The 22,286-nt window shown below is 35.5% G+C and overlaps 1 protein-coding gene across 1 annotated transcript in view; it reads right to left on the reverse strand.

Annotated features, from left to right (window-relative positions):
• The window catches only part of LOC149627457 (uncharacterized), a 232,942-nt gene that overhangs the window by 14,162 nt on the left and 196,494 nt on the right, over nucleotides 1–22,286 (reverse strand). Inside the window, exon 2 of the mRNA XM_089852150.1 lies at nucleotides 9,047–9,234. Within this exon, the coding sequence (XP_089708276.1) occupies nucleotides 9,047–9,234 (188 nt within the window). The remainder of the gene's footprint in view (nucleotides 1–9,046; nucleotides 9,235–22,286) is intronic.

The raw sequence follows: 22,286 nt of genomic DNA on the forward strand, positions 1-22,286 counted from the left end.
TGTGGAACCGACGAATTGATGCAAAGGCTATAGAAGGCGATTTTCTAATAAATTCGATTAGGGTTATCTCTTTATCCTTGGTTCTTATTTATTCAAGATAGCTTGGTTGTGCGAGTGAACAGTTTATAAAGGGCAAGTCTCAAAATCTTGTACTTTAAAATGCAAAAACAGGTTGAAAATTTGATCCCTTACGTGAAAATCGTTTCTCAAATAAGGCGTGTGAAATTTTATAAATTTGATTGAGTCGTTTTAAGTAAAATCTATCTTTTTAATAATTTTTTTAAGGTTGCAATTGATCACGTCATTCTGGGCGCAAACTACGTAAAGAGCACCACCAATGAACAGTTTATAAAGGGCAAGTCTCAAAATCTTGTACTTTATGCAAAAACAGGTAGAAAATTTGACCTTTAACGTGAAAGTCGTACCTCAAATAAGCCATGTGAAATTTTATAAATTTGATAGAGTCGTTATAAGTAAAATCTATCATTGTAATAATATACAAATGTAATTTTTCCAAGATCGTGATTGACGACGTCAATGTGGGGGCAAACTATGTAAATACCACCACCAGTATTTTCAACATTGGTTATAACTAATTCTGGTTTCAATTATAAATAGGTTATTTTCGAATAAAGTCTCCATAGTTAATCCATACGTCTCCAGGCATAAAAAATTATCTATTTATGATATTTATTTTGCGATTGTGATCTAATTTTTTAAAATTACCGCAAAGAATTTCTTCATTTTTATTCTACGAAATTTGAGGTAGAATCTAAATAAAAGGTTTTCCTCCAATTTAATTATTAATCCTTATATTTAAATAACTTCAACTTCTCTTAAAAAATTTTGGATAATGTTTTATATTAAGATATTTTTAAATTAAAATAAAATTAGCATACGCTTTTTTAAAATTAAAAATTTACAGACTGTATAAATAGGGGATATCTTTGCTACCTTTAAACGTCGGATTATTACCTCTAAACCCTCACCACGAGGACTCTACAGTGTTTTTGAACGTAATCTAATGCTTTTTCTCAGGGGGCTGTAAGTTCAAATAAACCAACCGGTCACCCTGGTTTTTTTTTCCCCAAAATGAAAATATATATATATAAGCTAACTTGTCTTCTCTCTCTAAAATTACGATGGGTAAGGGAATTGAAAACAACAGATGTCAACACAGTTTCGGACACTTTATTTCATCCACTGTTTTGCTGCTTTAAGTTTTGGGAGAAATGAAGAAAAGTGACTTTAACTGTTCCGCTTCAAAGTGCGAAGGACAAGCGGGTTGGTCATAAAAATATTTCGCGCTTGGTTGAAATGATCTTATCGAAGATCGCAGCAGCCTTTTCTTTCATTTTAACTCTTAAGTTTTATTACTGGATTCGCCCGCTTTTCGGGTTTTCGGTTTTAGAGGAAAATCCAAAAGAGAAAGCTTTTATAAACTTTATCGGTTGGAATCGTATTGGTTTTATTTTTTTTTATCTTCCTTGGGTTTCTGTATTATGAGGATGATCGTAAAAGATCGCGTGAGTTTATTTCGAGACAGGGTAGGCCTGGATTCTAGTCGAAAATTGTGAACTCAAGAAACTTATTGTAAAATTGTAAATAAACAAAGCTATAAAGATTTAAATGTATTTGTATGACTAAAAACTCTAAACCCTAAAACAAACTGAATAAAAAAATAATTTTTTCATTAAGTGTGTTGAAGTATTCCAGATTTTCATGATTTTCTGTCTAAACCCTAAAACGAACTCAATAGAAAAAAATTCTGTTAATACATAGTTTAAAAATTAATTTTGTGATGAAATTGTAAAGAAATGAAAAGAAATTGTGATTTTTAATTAAAGGAAACAATTAGAATTAAATTCGTAAAGATTCAGAATCACTTCTCCAATTATAAATATTTCCAGATTAAATTATTTTCGATTATTTAAGAATTTGTCATCAGAAAACAAGTATAATTCTTTCAAAGATTTATAATTTGACTCGTCCGTCGATTTAAAATATGCTAAATTATCTCCAATTTCCCAAATACAGGCGCACCCCCAATTAAAAATATAATAATTCAATATGTAAGAACACCAGATGTTTGATATTGCATTGTATCTCAAGGTTATATCAAAAGTGTATAGACATAAAAACAAAAGAACACTTCCTTAACAATTCCCCGCCTTAAGCTGTAGACGACATACTGTATAAACTGAGAAGCAAACTACGCTCCACTCAAACCGCCCACAGAAACTAACCAACGAGGGAAGACGTTATTGATGTCATACGCTTATAGAAAGAGGTACATGATGTTGTCGATTCAAACGTTCATTTTTAGTGGTCTATTCACGGCTTGTTCCCTGTGCCACGGTCGGGAAGGGAAGTATCCGCAGAGGAGGTGCGACACTATTCTGGGAGAAAAGAGGGCTTCTCATATTACACGGTAAGAAAACGTTTCAACGAAGTTCACTTTTTGTTTTTATATCTATATACTTTTGGTTATATTTCGCTTTAGCACGTGAAAAATGATACCACTTTTTCTTAGCGCAAAACAAATCGTTTTAAAACCGATCTCCGGAGCGAAGTAAAATGGAAATTCACAAGTGGCATATCACTAAGAAAAATTTAAACCTAAAATAATATTCAGGCAAACTAATGTGCACTTAAATGTGACGGCAATAATTTTAACCTCCAAATCCAAGTGCGTACGATGCTCCTACGCTGAAAACTAAATTTAGCTTAATTTTCCAAAATATAAAAAAAAGATAATATATTATTAATGAAAAATGAATTTCTGAAAACCCCGAGCAGTTTGTACCGTTTTTGCATAAGCGCAATTTGTTCAACTTCAGGCGTGCGTGGTTATAAAATGACTCTCTAAGTTCGTTAAAATCAATCTTCAGTATTACCTAATGCGTAAAGTTTTACGATCCGGAATCGCCAGCCCTTTCTGAGTTATGCACCGGATGCTTGGATACATTTTAAAGGATAAGTCTCAAGCTTTAAAATTAGTCCAATAGCATCAAATATAATTTTCAAAGTATGTGTCACCTACCATGGATTTACTTCTATGAGGAATTTAGCATAGTGAACTTAGATTTAAGAAAACGTTTCAGACTGTAGCGCCCCTAGTGAGTAAAATGCCCTCCATCTTCGAAAAAAACATAATAGTAGTTTTGATAAACTCAGATTTTCAAAATGAAGTCCTAGCTTTACACTGTTTACGTAAAAGAAATATCAATCCAAAGATCGTTCGTCCATTCACATAAAATTCACCAATGAGAACGAAGTTTCATTTTGGAACCAACCTTTTTGAATTTAATAAAAAAATAAACTTTTGTTTCCAATAACAACATTAGAAACATTGAAACCGTTTCGAAAATGTAGACATGTAACTTTTCATTTAAATCAAAGATATCTGCAATTACTATTTAAAAATGGTATAGCCACGCGAAAACATTCAAAACGGTTTCTAAGTGCCTTAAGTAAAGTTATCTTTGCATAAATTGTTATTTATGTTCAAAAGTAAACTTGGTGTCATTTCAGTAAAAAAAATAGTTTATTTGTTGACCTATTAACTATTTGTTTACATATAGGACGTTTTCTCATTTAAGAAAACTTTCTAGCATGGTTCTATATATACGTATACTACACATGGATTTGCATCTTGGCCCAAAAGCTGGTCACCAAACATACCACGTGAGTCGGCTAGGTCACGTGAGGTAAAGAAGGTAACGCTCCCTAGAGAATCCTTAGTGGTGAGTTTGAAATGTTGCCCATGCGCCAAGAGAAGAGAGTCTCACATACAAACCGGCCAAAAGTAATATTTTCTCTAAAGTGTGATGCCATGTTCAAAACACGAGATGAAAATCCATTATAAGTAGTATTTTTACAAATAAATGCTTTTAGCATCTCTGTAATATTTCTCCAATAAAGAACTGTGGGTTAACTGAAAAGCATTAAACTCGCGAGATTTAAACAAACACTGGCGTCTCCTTGCAATAATGCACTCCTTGGTTTACTCTTCGCTTAATGTTTTAGCAACAGTAAAGCTATAGTCGATTTCTATTGCTTGGTAGTTAAATAGATAACACTATGGAGGCTTTACCTTTAAGTTTTAGATGAAGGGAGTGTTGGAAATTATTACAAGGCTCATAAATTGGATTTATTCAAATATAGTGGTAGTAGTCGTCAGGCTGTATTTCAAAGTGGAGATTAGCACGTTTCGACTCGAATATAGATAGCCGCCTACACCTTCGAGTAACCTAATCCAGAGAGAGGTCCATGGGTATCTAAAAATTTCACCTTCTCGTCTCACCTTTACAAATAGGCGGACATGGTCCTTACAAGGACTCTAGAAGAAGTGGACTAGAATAGGTCTTCTATTGTATGACATAGCAAAAGACTCGTCACTGCAATGCTCTCAATGTTTTCTGGAAAATTTGGTATAGAGCAGTTTTACGTAACTCCACGTGCTTTGTGGGATGTCGATTAGCCTTGGTTTCAATTTAGGGTTCCAAGCACATTAAGAACTGTCTAGAGGGCGTATATAACTCGAGGGGGTAGACGCTCTGGATGTCTGTGTAAACCTGAGTTCAAAAGAGTTCAGCTTTAACAGTGCATTGAGTTCAAAGCCTTCGGGACTCACAGTTCAGCTTTGACAGTACATTGAGTTCAAGACATATTGTACACCTGAGTTCTCAAATGTCCACTCCCCTCGATATAACTAATGTTTCGGGATTAGGGTGGTATGAAAGTTAATTCTAACAATGGCAAAATATGGAACTTTAGCTAGAAACCATTTAAAGCTATAAAATATTGATTTTCTGGTCAAATAATATTTACTTTAAAGTGTAAAACAGAATTTCTTTTCGTCTTCAGTTTCCAGTCCCGATAAACAGGTAAGAGCCCTGTTTAGCACCAACGACTCATTTGTATAGCACGTGCTTGTCTTGGTTCTCTTCAGGGGCCAGAGTGCGTTGCCAACCCCCGACCAGTTTACTCCTCTACCCCCATCGTGTGGCGATTTATAGGTGGCCGCAAAAGTCCCCTCTAGCCTATACCTCAGTGACTCCCGTATGGTATAAGGGGGCTCGCCTTAATACGAGCTGACCTTATTTCGCGCGTGATTAATAGCTGGCGATTTCGCAAAGCCGTCCGTACCCGCCGCGTACAACTCTCGGCTCCCGCGCAAATAGCCACGGAAAAAAACCTTCTTTTACAGGAACTGACTTTAAAATTGTAAAAAAATAAGAAATCGCGTTCCGTTTTTCACGTTTTTACAAAATCTTTCGAAGCGACAAACTCACTACGAGATAAGCAGATTGCGTTTCGCGACATTTCTAAATGACATGCATTTTTCATTCCTGGACTGTGACAAAAAAAATTCAGGCTATCCGCAAACCGAGCCAGTCACACGCGCGCGTTATAAAAATCTCACTTTTTTTTCTTCTTATCTGAATTTCTTCTTTACCACTAAGCAAACCGTAGAAATATATTCTTTGGAATTCCGCGGCGCATCACGAATGAAAGCAGAAACCACTGACGTTTTCTTTCGAAAGTTCAAACGGTATTTCTTTTTTTGGCGACATCTGATTTAAATGACGGGATTTCTTTCTCTACCATCCATATATCTTTTATTGTAGCGTTTTAGGCTGCCAAATTGTATAGGAAGGATGCGATGAAACTATTAGCCCGATTGCTGCTGCCTGGTTGGCTTATAACTTGAGTAGTCGATTAAAATTTATAGAAAATATGTTTTGAGTCTAGGTTGGGATTTGAATTGGGCAAGGCTTGGAATACATACGCTTCTGACTGAACTAAGGAATACTGCAACACGAACTCAGTAGCTATAACATGGCCTGCCGGGGCGGTCTTCTTATTTAAAGGGAATTGTATACAATTAAAAAAACATGGCCAACCTAACCAGGTTTGCTTCTTAACTTAACTAGCGCCACTTGTGTAAAAATTTCGCAATTTTTTGATTCACCATAAAATTCATTGTTATTACTCTGTTTTAGCCAACGAAGGATGTGAGCGCTGTATACCTAAGACCATTAAACACAGATGGACTGTTCTTCCAATGGAATCGCCTGTTATCGCCCCTAGTGGCAGAGTCCCGAAACGTTTCGACCCTTAGATCATGTTATGGCTATGGTTTGAGTCGAAAACATTTCAATATTGGTCACGGCGTGGCGCTAGAGAGGCGCTGCCCTAATAGAACCATACGCCCTATCTCCATTCCAGTCCATCCGTGTTTAATATTCTTAGGGTAAACTTGGGCTGTAGTTACTTTAATATCACTATCTAACGTAGAATAATAAACCGGAGAACTATTTGATAGTGAACCGTGTTTTCTTCACGGGCAAGTCGTTGCAACCAAAAATTTGAATATTATACCTTTGCGAAAACTGAAAACCTTTAAAAATTATTAAACTAGGACGTTCCCGTCAACTAAAAAGTTTCATTAGTGACTCGATGTTTGTCTTAGTACGTAATCAAATCAGGCTTACTCATTTTAGTACTTCAGGCTCTTTCTAAGAAAAATGCTTTTAGACTCTACTGATTTCGGTTAGAAAAGAAATAGAAAGTTAAAAATAAACTGTAGGGAACTGTGGAATATTTTGTTGAAAAGGCATTCTACACTTCACGGATACGAAAAGGAGTTTGAGATTTTGTCTTGACTATCTACGTGTCAGCATATTCTTCTTAAGCTATGTTCACACTTGCACAAGAGTCGGCTGACAACTCGTTTGCCCAACTAGTTTTGAAAACAGTCTTTATTGCTAGTTCGAAGCGATTTCAACAGCCTCGATTCACACCTTAAGACGCTCCTGTTAGTGCTGTCTGCTTATCTTTTCGTTGGTGTTGTCTGCTAAGGCCGGTGAAAATACCTTTCATACTAGTCTCATCCCATATGAAATACCCCAAAAAACTAGAAACTAGCTTCCAAAGCCGCTTTAAGTTTGTTCGCGAAGGAACTTCAAGAAACCGCTTCTCGAGTAACAGTTTTGTTCACACTTAACTTTGGAACCGTTTTGAATCGCTTCGAACCGGTTTTCCATGTAAAGCAAGTAGTCCACTAAGCCTTGTGAAACCGTATCGTTAACGTAACGTCACGTATCCAAATACGAACAGAACGCCATCTGATAACGTTTCTTAAACGATGCTTTCGGACTTAGGTAACAGGGTTGGCAAGTTTTAAACAAATTGTTTTAAACTTTGGTTTAAAACTTGTTTTAAACAGCCATGAAAAAAAAACATTAATTTGTTTAAAACGTTTTAAACAAACAGTTTAAAACATGTTTTTTATGGAGAGGAATTTCGAATATTTTTAACTCGTTTTATTTGAAAATGAGCGAAAATATTAAATAATAGAAATAATAAGCTTCAGTCAAAACCTTGCAATAATTTAACTGTTTCATATGAGTGTTTAATTGTTTGGAAACCCTTCCAGTGTATTTATCCGTTACCAATCTGTATTGAAGACTGATATTCAATAATTTGATTTGGAATAACTTATTTTGTCGTCTACCTAAGGTAAAGGAACAACGTTTTTCTACGCTGTTGGTACATTTTACTGTTCTAAAGTGAGTACGCGTAATATTTAAAGCCAGGCCCTTGTCAGTTCTAAAATTAATACGCTTAATCCGTAAACGGAAAACATGAAGCACCTACAAAGTAGAAAGGGGTGGTGAAGTTTCAAATGTATGAGTTCTGACCAAGAAACTCTGCAGTATGGAAGCGAAAATTCCTTAATAGTGGCCAGAAAAGAAATCAAGCATTTGGACATTTGGGGTTAAATGAACAATTTTACCCATCACCCTCATTTTGTATGCGCTATTAAAAATTACATTTTCGTTTTGAAAAGATCTCTTGCTCTTTTTAAACAGTCAGTAGAACATTTCAAATATTCAAAATAGATCCCTCAACACGTACCCCTTTTAATAAATTAATTTCATGATAAAATGTTTTCGGAAAATCTAATTTTAAATCGTGTTTTAAACATTAAAAACACAACTTTTTTTACCACATTTTTGCCAACCCTGGCAAGGACCCTTTCTTACACCTTCAAATTCTAAATTTTAGGAGCTCTTGATTTCGTCTTTTCGTGTTTTTTTTCTCAATACGTTTTCGTGGTCTGTTGGTCAAGCTGTATGATACTCGCTTTGGGTTCAAGTGGTCCCTGGTTCTAATTCCACACGGACAATTTCTTACACCTTGAAATTCTAAATTTAAGGAGCTCTTGCTCTTTTTAAACAGTCAGTAGAATATTTCACATATTCTGTATTGGTCGCTTAACACGCACTCCCTTCAAAATAATTAATATCATAAAATAATTTCGGAAAATCTAATTTGTTCTTGAAAAAGCTCAAATATGTTATTTTTCAATTAATTTGGAGGGAATAAATCGATTAACAATTAAATAAGTTGATTGAATTAAATTGTGATTAAGGAATAAATTAATATAAATAAAGAAAAATCGCAATGTCGGATCTTCAGTCAATTGACAAACGTCACTCTCATCGTTTGTTTTTTCTGTCTTGGTCCAAACCAAGACCATTTTGTTTAATCAAGCAGGCTGTGAAAATAAGCGCCTTGCGCTAGCGGGAGTAGTGGCTTAAATGGAGAGCCGCGATGTATAATATATAGACTATTAGATCTGCAAGAGTGATTTTAAACATGTTTAAAACTAGGTTTTTTTGGTGTTTTTTACTGTTTTTTTCTACTTGTTTAAAAAACAGTTTAAAACAACAAATCGTGTTTTAAACAATAAAAAACACAACTTTTGTTTTTTTTAAAAAAAACTCAATTTTTGCCAACCCTGTTAGGTAATGGGCGCCCTCTTTCGGATGATTTACGAACTTAAAACGATAACTATACGGTTTCGCAAGGCTAAGTGGACTACTTGCTTAAGTGTGAACGTGGCTTAAGACCGTTCTAGAATGTAGAGAGAAAATATAAAAGTGAAGCGGTAAAGGTTACGAATAGCGGTAACAAGAAGCAGCTTGAACCTTTGGGACTCTACATTAAATATAAAAGCATTCAAGGAACTTACCGCTCTGTCTCCTAGATAGCGAACTCTGCAAGGTAGATAGGTAGTTTTCCCGGAGGATGTGGTTATATTTTTGGCCGTCGTATTGTCGAAGTACGGGTACTTTAGTGTTCCTGCACCCTCGACGGCTCTCAAATGCCGCGTCCGATGAAATGAACGCATTTTTTCTGGTGATATTCCTTCTGTCGTCACTATAATGACAAATATATTACGAAAAAATTTAGAACATCGTTCATAAAAGTGTATTTTTAATAATAGTTTGTAAAGTACCCCGAACTTATGTAATCTAATGTTATATCATGTTTAGGTATAATTTTATGAATGGACTAACGCGAAATATATTACTATAATAGCCGGGATTAGACGAACGCGAGTTAGCGGGTTTACCACGTTTAAATTTGAGAGGCTGTGCGAGCCTTGAATTTTTAATTTCGAGTCGAGTCTGAAATTCTGAAAATGTCACTTTTCGAGCACTCGAATTGGATATCTAGTAATTGGAAAGTTTGTTTCGAATATTTGTTAAACCATATTTTTAATTTTCCACTATTGGACCAGCCAATCTAGTTGAACTAATTCCTCACCCAAGTAATTGCTAGCCATTGTTATACTTAGTGGACACAGTTCCAAACAAAAATTATTAAGCTGAACTTAAAAAAAATTCAACTCCTCATTAAACGCATTTCTTTAATACTTTTACTTTCACTGTTTTACCAGCTAGAAGCTACTACATTATATTGCCTTTATGACCAAAACTACCCAATCAGCACTAACGTTTGTCTGCTAGCAAATAAGAGTAGATTTCTAGCAGTTTTTATAACTAATCATCTATTGCCCAACGGGTGGTATTAAAGAAGGTTGAAAACTCGAATTAAATTTAAAAACCTTACTGAAATGACCGAACAAACCAGTGACTAAGTATTTTTCTCGAACCCGAGGCGCGGAAAGCAAATAGTTTATAATATATTAAAACAGGTAGTGATTTGGGCATTATCAATTTATCGCTGCGTGACCGTGACCGTGGCTGAACAAAATCAAGGAAAAGTCTGAAACCTTGAACGCGAACTTATGTAAATGAGTTATGGAATTGATTGAAGATTTAACCATTACTTCCCGGAACTCTTTGGGCTTCAATCTACCAAAAAACAAGCTTTATTATTCATATATTTTCGCCCTAGGAATAACACAATTAAATATACGAGTAATTACATTTTCCTGCTTTTTTCAATTCAATTCGCAATACCTTCTCGCTAAAACATGTCTACGAATACAAGGATCTATATATGAGCTAAGAACCTAAAAGACAGGATTTGGTTCTAGTCTACAGTACTATCATAAACCTAAGCTCATAGAAAACTCTCTATCCCCACAATCAAGCACCCTTGATTAACACTATACTTCATTAATTATGATTTAAAGATAGAGCATTCGAACGTCTTTCTCTATTTCAGAGTACCGATCACATAACTTCGAAATAGGCAATATGGTTTTTAAATATTTACACTTTAGGCATATTTAAGTTGAATATATGAGAAGACCAAGCGTAGGTAGATATTATATTCACTACGAACACGTGCTATTGTAATAGCGTAGAAGAGCGTCTCCTGATGGCATATTTCTCGTGAAGGTACCGGTAACACAAATCATCACATTCCGTTATCACCAACTCTACCAGTATAACCCAACTTAACCATTCAAAACATCAGAGTATGATATACTTATATCCTATTCCGGTTTAGAATTTAGAAATGAAACATTTAAACAGCATTGCGAAACAGACCATATTTCCTCTCAAGTGACGATGACGTCCCAGAAAGGTATTACTCTAGCCGTGTCTGTCTGTGTGTCTGTCACCGCGTTCGCAGTTGGGAAATCGGAGAAAAACTTGTTCGAAATTTGAGGGCCGCTTTCGCAGTTATTATCACCGTTAGGGGTTCGGGTTAAAATGTCGCGGTGATCCGCTAAGGTTAAGAGCAACTTCTAGCTTCTCAATACCAGGGCTTCCACCAAACGCGCATCGGCCCACATATTTACCATAAATTTCCAAATATTGTTAAAGAGGCATATGGTAGAATTGATTTGTTAAATGATTTTTGGAATAACGTTTCTTAAAACGACTTACCTAGAATTAAGGTAAATTATAGACGATTAAAATAATTATAATCAATTATATTTATTTAACTATTTAAGAAAAACATCTTAAGTGGGTAGATAACTCTTCTTGACTCGGAGAGGTTTATTTTGGTTTTTCAACTTTTTAATTTTACCTCGCGAGGAAAATGAAAATAAATTAATTTTCTACGATTTCTCATACTCTTGTTATGATTAAATTATTAGCCAATTGGAAAAAAGGATTAAAATAAAACTCATGAAAACAACTTAAATATAAAAATTTTTCAGTGAATTCATCGTATAAAATTCATTAAGCCGAAATTATAATTTTTAGTAATCTTTGATTGTCGCCAAGGAATCACTTAAAGAAGAAAAGGATTAACCGGACCCTTTCTTTAGGAGTATCAGTACAGAAGTAAAATGAAGGCCATTGATTTTCCCAGGGGTGATCGCGAGCGAGCTAAAAATAAAAGAGCAATCAAATTGTTAATGCCAAGCACGCGTGAAAGTCTCCTTCTCAAGAGTAGTAATTAACATTTCTCCGGAATAATCTGATCCTCTACGCTTATTTTCAAACTTCGGAGAAACACGAAGAGTACGGCTCTTTTACGACGGTTGGTTTTCTCCTTATCTTAGCCCGACAATCTAAGCGGATTAATTCGAAACCATCGCTTCCGATTTCTCCTGGTTTTAAAAAGCACTCGACAATTAACCGGAAATAGACAAGTCATACCTACACGTACTCTTTTTCTGCAAGAGAAATTATATTTCTAGAGCTCTGTTTTTACCCTTAAATATTTATTTTTAGATACGCTTAAATTGTGCGAAAACGTTTCGATGTTAGAAAAAGACCCATATTTTCCGTCTAATCGTGAATTGTTGAGTATATTTTGGACAATTTTGTGGTTTGCAAACCGTAGGAAATTAATCAATTTAGTTCTATTGCTTAAAATGTTCCCATTTGTTCAAACTTCCTAAAAAAAGCCCACCTTAAACACATTGCAAACAACAGATCTGGCTTAAAATGTGTCAAACCATTGATAGATTTAATATTAGAAGTAGGAATGGAGAACAGAGTAATCCGTGCGCGCGTCAAAGTCTCGGACCCCCTTCCTCGAAACGGAGGGGTATGATAGAAGAGGCGGGTCATAACGACAGAGGTAAAAAGGAATTACGCATTTTTCGCCGTCCCCGTCAGCAACGTCATCAAAACGTAGTTTAAGTGAGCCAATAAGATAATTTACACTTTTCGTTACGTGCTGGAGGGATGCGCTCTTTACTGGGCTATGAGTCGGACTGAAGTAAATACTAACCGTTCTCCATTCCTACTTCTAAAATTAAATCTATCCCTGGTCAAATATAAAAAACGGCTCGAATTTATGCGTATAACATTTTTGAAAATATTGTGTTGAAATGAGTTTGTTTAATTTTATTATAATTGAGCTTCTTCAGCTCAATTAAGACCAAAATCAAAAACAGTTACAATCATTATGTATCAAAATAATTCGATCAAATGAAACTTACTTTGACCCGTCTATTTTATTAGTATCTATACCAAATTTGGTGTCATAACCTTGCCCTTAATGAATTATGCCTTATGATAAGATAACATTGTGTGATATTACTCTAGAATAGTAATTAGTATTTGCGAGAAACTATACGATTCCTAGTCAATATTTTCTGCAATTTACGAATCTCTTGAAATATTCAGGTCATTGGAATTCCGCGCATTTAAGAGACCCAACGATATTTCTTAGTCACAGAGATGATTGAATAGGGCACAAATTGCCCAGAGACTACGAAATATAACGGTCTGCGATCCGATATACTCTAGTATTTCAATTTTAATCAGTTATTTGAATATTCGATAAATCTGGGATTTAGTAGAGCGCGAGGTTGATTACATTCAAAGGGGAAGACGAGAAATATTTCATACCCGCCAAGGACAAGCGAATCGCGTCATAAAGTCTGTCCCGAAACTACCAGAAAGCCCTTCTCATCGAAGAGATCGAAAATGTCTGGTAATCATTTCTCCGAGTACAAACGTTCCTATGGTTTTTAGAATAGCAGGTTTGCGACCCTTTTAAAAATAAAATTAAACCTAAATTATCCAATTTTGATTTGGCAATAATTCTGTAATTTTGCAACATTTTTGAAAAATCTAACATCTATCTAAATTTTTGAACGAAAAACCGTGAAGTTTTTAATAGTACCGGACCGTTACTCGATATTGAACTTTATTATGTGTTGTGCATAGAAATTATAAACTAAGTTGTGTATAAGTAATGTCCACAATAAGGCTGTGACGTTTTTGCATAGGGGTGTAGTGGCTAGCCTATACAACACAGTTAACCGACAGCGCCCTATGCTAATTACTATCGTTAGCATAGGATGACACTGCGGAGAAAACTCCTTTAACAAGTGGAGAGAAAACTTGCAAATTCTGCAAAGAAGGGCTTTTCCCCAGGTTTTTAAAGGGTGTGACTAAAATACTGAACCCTCTGAACCGCTGAATTACTGAACTTGGTACTAAAATCTCTACATGGGTGAAACACTACCATCCACTCTCATAGAGAATTCAAATAGGAGTAATAAACAAAGGCTTGAATCTCGATGGACTGAATTCAAGTGACTATTTTACTGAACTCTGAACCACTGAACCCAATTTAATATTTACATAGCTTAGAATGGTCTGAACTCGAGTGACTATTTTACTGAACTCTGAACCGCTGAACCCAATATAATATTTACCTAGCTTAGCATGGTCTGAACTCGAGTGACTATTTTACTGAACTCTGAACCGCTGAACCCAATTTATTATTTACATAGCTTAGCATGGTCTGAACTCGACTGACTATTTTACTGAACTCTGAACCGCTGAACCCAATTTAATATTTTTAGAGCTTAACATGGTCTGAACTCGGGTGACTATTTTACTGAACTCTGAACCGCTGAACCCAATTTATTATTTACATAGCTTAGCATGGTCTGAACTCGAGTGACTATTTTACTGAACTCTGAACCGCTGAACCCAATTTAATATTTTTAGAGCTTAACATGGTCTGAACTCGGGTGACTATTTTACTGAACTCTGAACCGCTGAACCCAATTTATTATTTACATAGCTTAGCATGGTCTGAACTCGAGTGACTATTTTACTGAACTCTGAACCGCTGAACCCAATTTATTATTTACATAGCTTAGCATGGTCTGAACTCGAGTGACTATTTTACTGAACTCTGAACCGCTGAACCCAATATAATATTTACCTAGCTTAGCATGGTCTGAACTCGAGTGACTATTTTACTGAACTCTGAACCGCTGAACCCAATTTATTATTTACATAGCTTAGCATGGTCTGAACTCGACTGACTATTTTACTGAACTCTGAACCGCTGAACCCAATTTAATATTTTTAGAGCTTAACATGGTCTGAACTCGGGTGACTATTTTACTGAACTCTGAACCGCTGAACCCAATTTATTATTTACATAGCTTAGCATGGTCTGAACTCGAGTGACTATTTTACTGAACTCTGAACCGCTGAACCCAATTTAATATTTTTAGAGCTTAACATGGTCTGAACTCGGGTGACTATTTTACTGAACTCTGAACCGCTGAACCCAATTTATTATTTACATAGCTTAGCATGGTCTGAACTCGAGTGACTATTTTACTGAACTCTGAACCGCTGAACCCAATTTATTATTTACATAGCTTAGCATGGTCTGAACTCGAGTGACTATTTTACTGAACTCTGAACCGCTGAACCCAATATAATATTTACCTAGCTTAGCATGGTCTGAACTCGAGTGACTATTTTACTGAACTCTGAACCGCTGAACCCAATATAATATTTACATAGCTTAAATTGGTCTGAACTCGAGTGACTATTTTACTGAACTCTGAACCGCTGAACCCAATTTAATATTTTTATAGCTTAACATGGTCTGAACTCGAGTGACTATTTTACTGAACTCTTAACCGCTGAACCCAATTTATTATTTTTATAGCTTAGCATGGTCTGAACTCGAGTGACTATTTTACTGAACTCTGAACCGCTGAACCATACTTAATATTTACATAGCTTAGCATGGTCTGAACTCGAGTGACTATTTTACTGAACTCTGAACCGCTGAACCATACTTAATATTTACATAGCTTAGCATGGTCTGAACTCGAGTGACTATTTTACTGAACTCTGAACCGCTGAACCCAATTTAATATTTACCTAGCTTAGCATGGTCTGAACTCGAGTGACTATTTTACTGAACTCTGAACCGCTGAACCCAATTTAATATTTTTATAGCTTAACATGGTCTGAACTCGAGTGACTATTTTACTGAACTCTGAACCGCTGAACCCAATTTAATATTTACCTAGCTTAGCATGGTCTGAACTCGAGTGACTATTTTACTGAACTCTGAACCGCTGAACCCAATTTAATATTTTTATAGCTTAACATGGTCTGAACTCGAGTGACTATTTTACTGAACTCTGAACCGCTGAACCCAAGCTATGTAAATAATAAATTGGGTTCAGCGGTTCAGAGTTCAGTAAAATAGTCAGTCGAGTTCAGACCATGCTAAGCTATAAAAATATTAAATTGGGTTCAGCGGTTCAGAGTTCAGTAAAATAGTCACTCGAGTTCAGACCATGCTAAGCTATGTAAATATTAAATTGGGTTCAGCGGTTCAGAGTTCAGTAAAATAGTCACTCGAGTTCAGACCAATTTAAGCTATGTAAATATTATATTGGGTTCAGCGGTTCAGAGTTCAGTAAAATAGTCACTCGAGTTCAGACCATGCTAAGCTATGTAAATAATAAATTGGGTTCAGCGGTTCAGAGTTCAGTAAAATAGTCACTCGAGTTCAGACCATGCTAAGCTAGGTAAATATTATATTGGGTTCAGCGGTTCAGAGTTCAGTAAAATAGTCACTCGAGTTCAGACCAATTTAAGCTATGTAAATAATAAATTGGGTTCAGCGGTTCAGAGTTCAGTAAAATAGTCACTCGAGTTCAGACCATGCTAAGCTATGTAAATAATAAATTGGGTTCAGCGGTTCAGAGTTCAGTAAAATAGTCACTCAAGTTCAGACCATGTTAAGCTACATAACTGTTAAGTATGGTTCAGCGGTTCAGAGTTCAGTAAAATAGTCAGTCTAGTTCAGACCATGCTAAGCTATAAAAATATTAAATTGGGTTCAGCGGTTCAGAGTTCAGTAAAATAGTCACTCGAGTTCAGACCAATTTAAGCTATGTAAATATTATATTGGGTTCAGCGGTTCAGAGTTCAGTAAAATAGTCACTCGAGTTCAGACCATGCTAAGCTATGTAAATAATAAATTGGGTTCAGCGGTTCAGAGTTCAGTAAAATAGTCAGTCGAGTTCAGACCATGCTAAGGTATAAAAATAATAAATTGGGTTCAGCGGTTCAGAGTTCAGTAAAATAGTCACTCGAGTTCAGACCATGTTAAGCTATAAAAATATTAAATTGGGTTCAGCGGTTCAGAGTTCAGTAAAATAGTCACTCGAGTTCAGACCATGCTAAGCTATGTAAATATTAAGTATGGTTCAGCGGTTCAGAGTTCAGTAAAATAGTCACTCGAGTTCAGACCAATTTAAGCTATGTAAATATTATATTGGGTTCAGCGGTTCAGAGTTCAGTAAAATAGTCACTCGAGTTCAGACCATGCTAAGCTAGGTAAATATTATATTGGGTTCAGCGGTTCAGAGTTCAGTAAAATAGTCACTCGAGTTCAGACCATGCTAAGCTATGTAAATAATAAATTGGGTTCAGCGGTTCAGAGTTCAGTAAAATAGTCACTCGAGTTCAGACCATGCTAAGCTATGTAAATTATAAATTGGGTTCAGCGGTTCAGAGTTCAGTAAAATAGTCACTCAAGTTCAGACCATGTTAAGCTACATAACTGTTAAGTATGGTTCAGCGGTTCAGAGTTCAGTAAAATAGTCAGTCGAGTTCAGACCATGCTAAGCTATAAAAATATTAAATTAGGTTCAGCGGTTCAGAGTTCAGTAAAATAGTCACTCGAGTTCAGACCATGCTAAGCTCTGTAAATATTAAATTGGGTTCAGCGGTTCAGAGTTCAGTAAAATAGTCACTCGAGTTCAGACCAATTTAAGCTATGTAAATATTATATTGGGTTCAGCGGTTCAGAGTTCAGTAAAATAGTCACTCGAGTTCAGACCATGCTAAGCTATGTAAATAATAAATTGGGTTCAGCGGTTCAGAGTTCAGTAAAATAGTCAGTCGAGTTCAGACCATGCTAAGGTATAAAAATAATAAATTGGGTTCAGCGGTTCAGAGTTCAGTAAAATAGTCACTCGAGTTCAGACCATGTTAAGCTATAAAAATATTAAATTGGGTTCAGCGGTTCAGAGTTCAGTAAAATAGTCACTCGAGTTCAGACCAATTTAAGCTATGTAAATATTATATTGGGTTCAGCGGTTCAGAGTTCAGTAAAATAGTCACTCGAGTTCAGACCATGCTAAGCTAGGTAAATATTATATTGGGTTCAGCGGTTCAGAGTTCAGTAAAATAGTCAGTCGAGTTCAGACCATGCTAAGCTATGTAAATAATAAATTGGGTTCAGCGGTTCAGAGTTCAGTAAAATAGTCAGTCGAGTTCAGACCATGCTAAGCTATGTAAATAATAAATTGGGTTCAGCGGTTCAGAGTTCAGTAAAATAGTCAGTCGAGTTCAGACCATGCTAAGCTATGTAAATAATAAATTGGGTTCATCGGTTCAGAGTTCAGTAAAATAGTCACTCGAGTTCAGACCATGCTAAGCTAGGTAAATATTATATTGGGTTCAGCGGTTCAGAGTTCAGTAAAATAGTCACTCGAGTTCAGACCATTCTAAGCTATGTAAATATTAAATTGGGTTCAGTGGTTCAGAGTTCAGTAAAATAGTCACTTGAATTCAGTCCATCGAGATTCAAGCCTTTGTTTATTACTCCTATTTGAATTCTCTATGAGAGTGGATGGTAGTTTTTCATCCATGTAGAGATTTTAGTACCAAGTTCAGTAATTCAGCGGTTCAGAGGGTTCAGTATTTTAGTCACACCCGTTTTTAAACCTGTGCCACAGTCCAGTATCGAACCTGGGACCCCAATCTTAGAACTTATAGAGTTGGAAAGATTTCAATATTTTTGGCATGCATAATGCTGTAGTGAATGATTCTTTGAAAAAAGAAACCTTTTGTATAATTTCTTGCCGATTAAGAATACAAAGACAAATAGAAAGTTAGAAATTACACGTATTCTTCACATAATATGTTAATAAACTTGCAATTTTTGATAAATTTGCTCATGATTGTCCACCCTGCGTTTCTAAAAACCTTGGGCCATTGCTTAAGGAAATTATTTACGGTTGAGTTGAGATTGGCCTACAGACATGTTATAATCCCTTTAGACGCCAAGCAATATAAACCATCGAATTCCCTGCGGATGGAAGCTTTGGATTCCGTTGTTCGTCAAAACGTTTTGGACATATTTTGTACGAAATAGGTCACCTCATTCAAAACAGAATTCATTCTAAAACTCGGAATAATCATTTTTTAATTAATCAAATATTTCTCAACTGTGACAAACTGAAATGCAATAAAACCTTTTGAACGTTTTCAACAATTATTACAATTTCAAAGTTTTATTAGAAAGATTTAAAGTCATATTTTATCAAGAAACTTCAACGTATATCTTGAATATCTCGCGACAAAGTAATGTTTCGAAACACAGACTTATACATTTAACGTTTGAGAACTAGTATTGACATAAATTCATAATCTATTATTAAGTTTCTATGTTTCAATTGGTTCTAGTCTGTCCCCTGCAGGCTAAAATCCGTCTCATCCTTTCCTGGCACTAAAATATACGAGACATTGCCACCATAAGAGCCTTATATTTAGTGTAATCTTAGTATGACACGCTAGAGGTAATTAAAAAAATCTCCCTTTTTGTTTCTGTAATTTGCTCCCCCCAAACTCGTGTTCACAAGATAATTGCTAAAAAGCTTGCTCTTGTTTTGCCCTGTTTTTCTTTCGAAACGGAAAAACATCAGCAGCATAAATGGTGTTTCGGTTAAAAATACAGGTTCCTAGCGATAAAAACAGAGAATTCCACAAAAGAGAGTTAATCCACCCCATATCTATTTCTCGTTTGGCACCACTAAGTAAATGAAATTCTCTCTTGTGTTTTTGGCACTGGAAATCTGTTAGCCGCTGACGAAAAGGAAGGGTGGTGGAGACGTTCCAAAAAGGACCTAATGCTGTATACTTATGAAAGATCATTCGTTTATGGTATTGATGAAACGTGGTCGAACTTAAGAGATAAACATTTCAGTCATTTAATGTTTACATCGAAGTTTATGTGAGGTATATAAAAAATAAATCGATTAAATGTTGTCTGTCACATAATATCTTGTACAGTCTATTCCGTAACACTCCTTATTAATTAACACTTGGTAAACAGTATAACTTCCGCTCTGTTTAAAACTAAGTTCCCTTCAAATTTAACAATTCAATTCCATTATTAATTACGAGAGTGGATCGCGTGTTGAGAGTTTGGAATCATTAATCAATTCGCGAACAGAAATAAAAGTACTAAATTTATTTTAGCAAGCGTAAAAACGATTAGAGGTCAGCAGCTAAAAAAACAGTCGGAGAAAAAGAAGAACGTTATTAAAAAGAAAGAGAAAATTAAACTGCAACGGTAACTCTAATGACTTTGTTAAGCTGGAATCAGACATCCGTCATTCTTCAATCTCGAGCAGTTCTGGGTTTCGAGTTTTCCGTAATTCGCGACGTCTGTCAAGTATCAGGTTTACCTCAAGCATGTTTTTTTTAAATCATTTACTCGCTAGCTCATATTATTATCATTTGGTACAGTTTCAAATTATTGTAGAAAATCAATTAATAGACCCAACGAACAATTATACAAGTTGGCTTGGTCTCGTCTCCATCTAAGGGATAGAATCACGTGACTAACAAAGTTCACTGCAGTACCATCTGTCGTCGAGCGACGAAAACATATCTCTTATTTTTCTGATTGGATTAGAGTCTTATTCTTGGCGTAAAACAGGTTCTGCGCATGGCAAAATCAAGCCAATCAGGTTATCCTTTTCTCGCCTCAAAACCCGAGAACGAGATCTGAGCCGTTATAAAAATTCAAATGATTTGTTGTTTGGGTCTATTGATTTATTAAAATTCTATTTGTTTCGGTAATCCTCTAAGACTCGGCTCTTTAAGCAGACGACATCTTCTAACCAATGAGAGGTGTAGTCAGTACACGAATCACCAGAAACAAGAGAGACATTTTGTAAAAGCCTTAGCATGGCTTAATCTTCAGTTCCTCTTGAAATACTCTGTTTGCAGAAGATTCAGTAGTCGATAAAAAAGCCCATGTGTGGCACGGCCTTAATATTTTCTTTGGACTAAATTGTTTTATTTTCAAAGTACGATAAATTATTTCTTCCTTCGCTGAATTACTGCAGCGTTAATATTTCCGGTGCAGTGGCGGAAGCATTTTTATTTTAAAATTATAATTCCCTTAAAAGCTTTTTAATTAATAGCGCTAGGAGAAGCGGGATAAATTGAAATATACTAATGATTGCGAAGTTGTTTCGAGAAATAGTAAAACGTGCCCGGGCCGCGGAATGGAGCCCCAAAAGCTTTACCATACTTTAGTACCCAACTGGGTTAAATTTTCTCTAAATTATCACCAGCAAACGAAACGCGGGGTGCCCAAAATATCTTATAATAAGCTCCCAAAATTATTCCATCACGCGTGGGCTGTCTAGACTATATCATCAAACGGAGATTGCTCTGTAAATACCAAGCCTTTGGCCCCCGCTCGGTCTATCTTATAACTAGATTATAGTTAGGTCTATACAGTATATTTAACAAAAGTAGTATAGTACTAGTAAGTAACTCTCAGTTTGTTTATTTTTAAATCTGAAAAGACCATGTAAGGGGAAACGTAGTAAAATAAACGCTTCCGTCAATGAGTTTTTACCTCTCCGAGTGACGATGTCGTCACGGAGAGGTATTACACTGGACGTGTCTGTGTGTCTGTCGCCATGTTCGCATTTGGCAACTCGATGCAAACGCGTTCGTAGAAAGTAATTTTTGGCTTCTACTCCCATAGTAACTAGAGTAACGAGAATAATCTAGAATTCTAATAGCTGGGTTTCAACCAAAGGTTCACGCAACTGCGGGTTTTCTCATCATCAATTGTGAATCAATCGCCTTATAAACCCTAAATTTCGAATGGTTAAAACGTCAAAAATACTATAGCTGTTTAAAATGATATTAGGAATAAAGTTTCTTAAAACAATCTAACTAGAATTAAGAAAAATTAATGACGATTAACACAGTTAATATCATTTATATATATTTAGTTATTTAAGAAAAACCTCTTAATTGCGTCTCGACTCGGAGAGGTTTATTTTGGTTTCCCGACTTGTTTATATTTCAATTTTCTGATTATTTTCTGCTATTCTTGAGCATGATTTATTTTCTCAGCGCTTTGATTTAATAGAAGGATAGAAATCGGACTTTAGAATTAAAAAATAATTAAAATAAACTTAGAATTACTTTAAAAAATGTAAATTAATCGGTAAAGTAGTAGTAAATCATTCTTTAAATATTTTGAGAAAATATAGGGATTATAAACAATATAGAAATCCAATAACTATTGGGCATTTTCCACGGTAGAGTTGAGGACCTTATGCAATATATAGGTCATTTACAAAGGTATTTCGTAAATTATTTCGCGCATCTCCACCGAGAATACATCAATTAGCAAGTCAAAGTTGAAAGTTCAAACACCCAAGGTAAGGATACAGAGTTTCCCAGACCAAGCCATTGTAGAGAAATAATTTTGAAGCGAATTTCCATTGTGTGTCGAAAATTCGTCTCAAGAACGACGTCAATGGCTAGGATTGGTCTGGAACATCTGAGATCCTAATTTAAGCCGTTACAAGATGAATATAACAATTAAGAGCTTTTAATATAAATGAACAATCGTTTTTAGAGCATAAATCGCTGGTGAGAATTGCAATTTAAATATTTTCCAAATTAGAAACTTGATAGATATGTTAGGGAAAACTAGGGTCA

The sequence above is a fragment of the Phalangium opilio genome, unplaced genomic scaffold (genome assembly GCF_054372755.1).
Source record: "Phalangium opilio isolate 3A_F unplaced genomic scaffold, DU_Popi_V2 ptg000105l_1, whole genome shotgun sequence".
NCBI classification, from domain to species: domain Eukaryota; kingdom Metazoa; phylum Arthropoda; class Arachnida; order Opiliones; family Phalangiidae; genus Phalangium; species Phalangium opilio.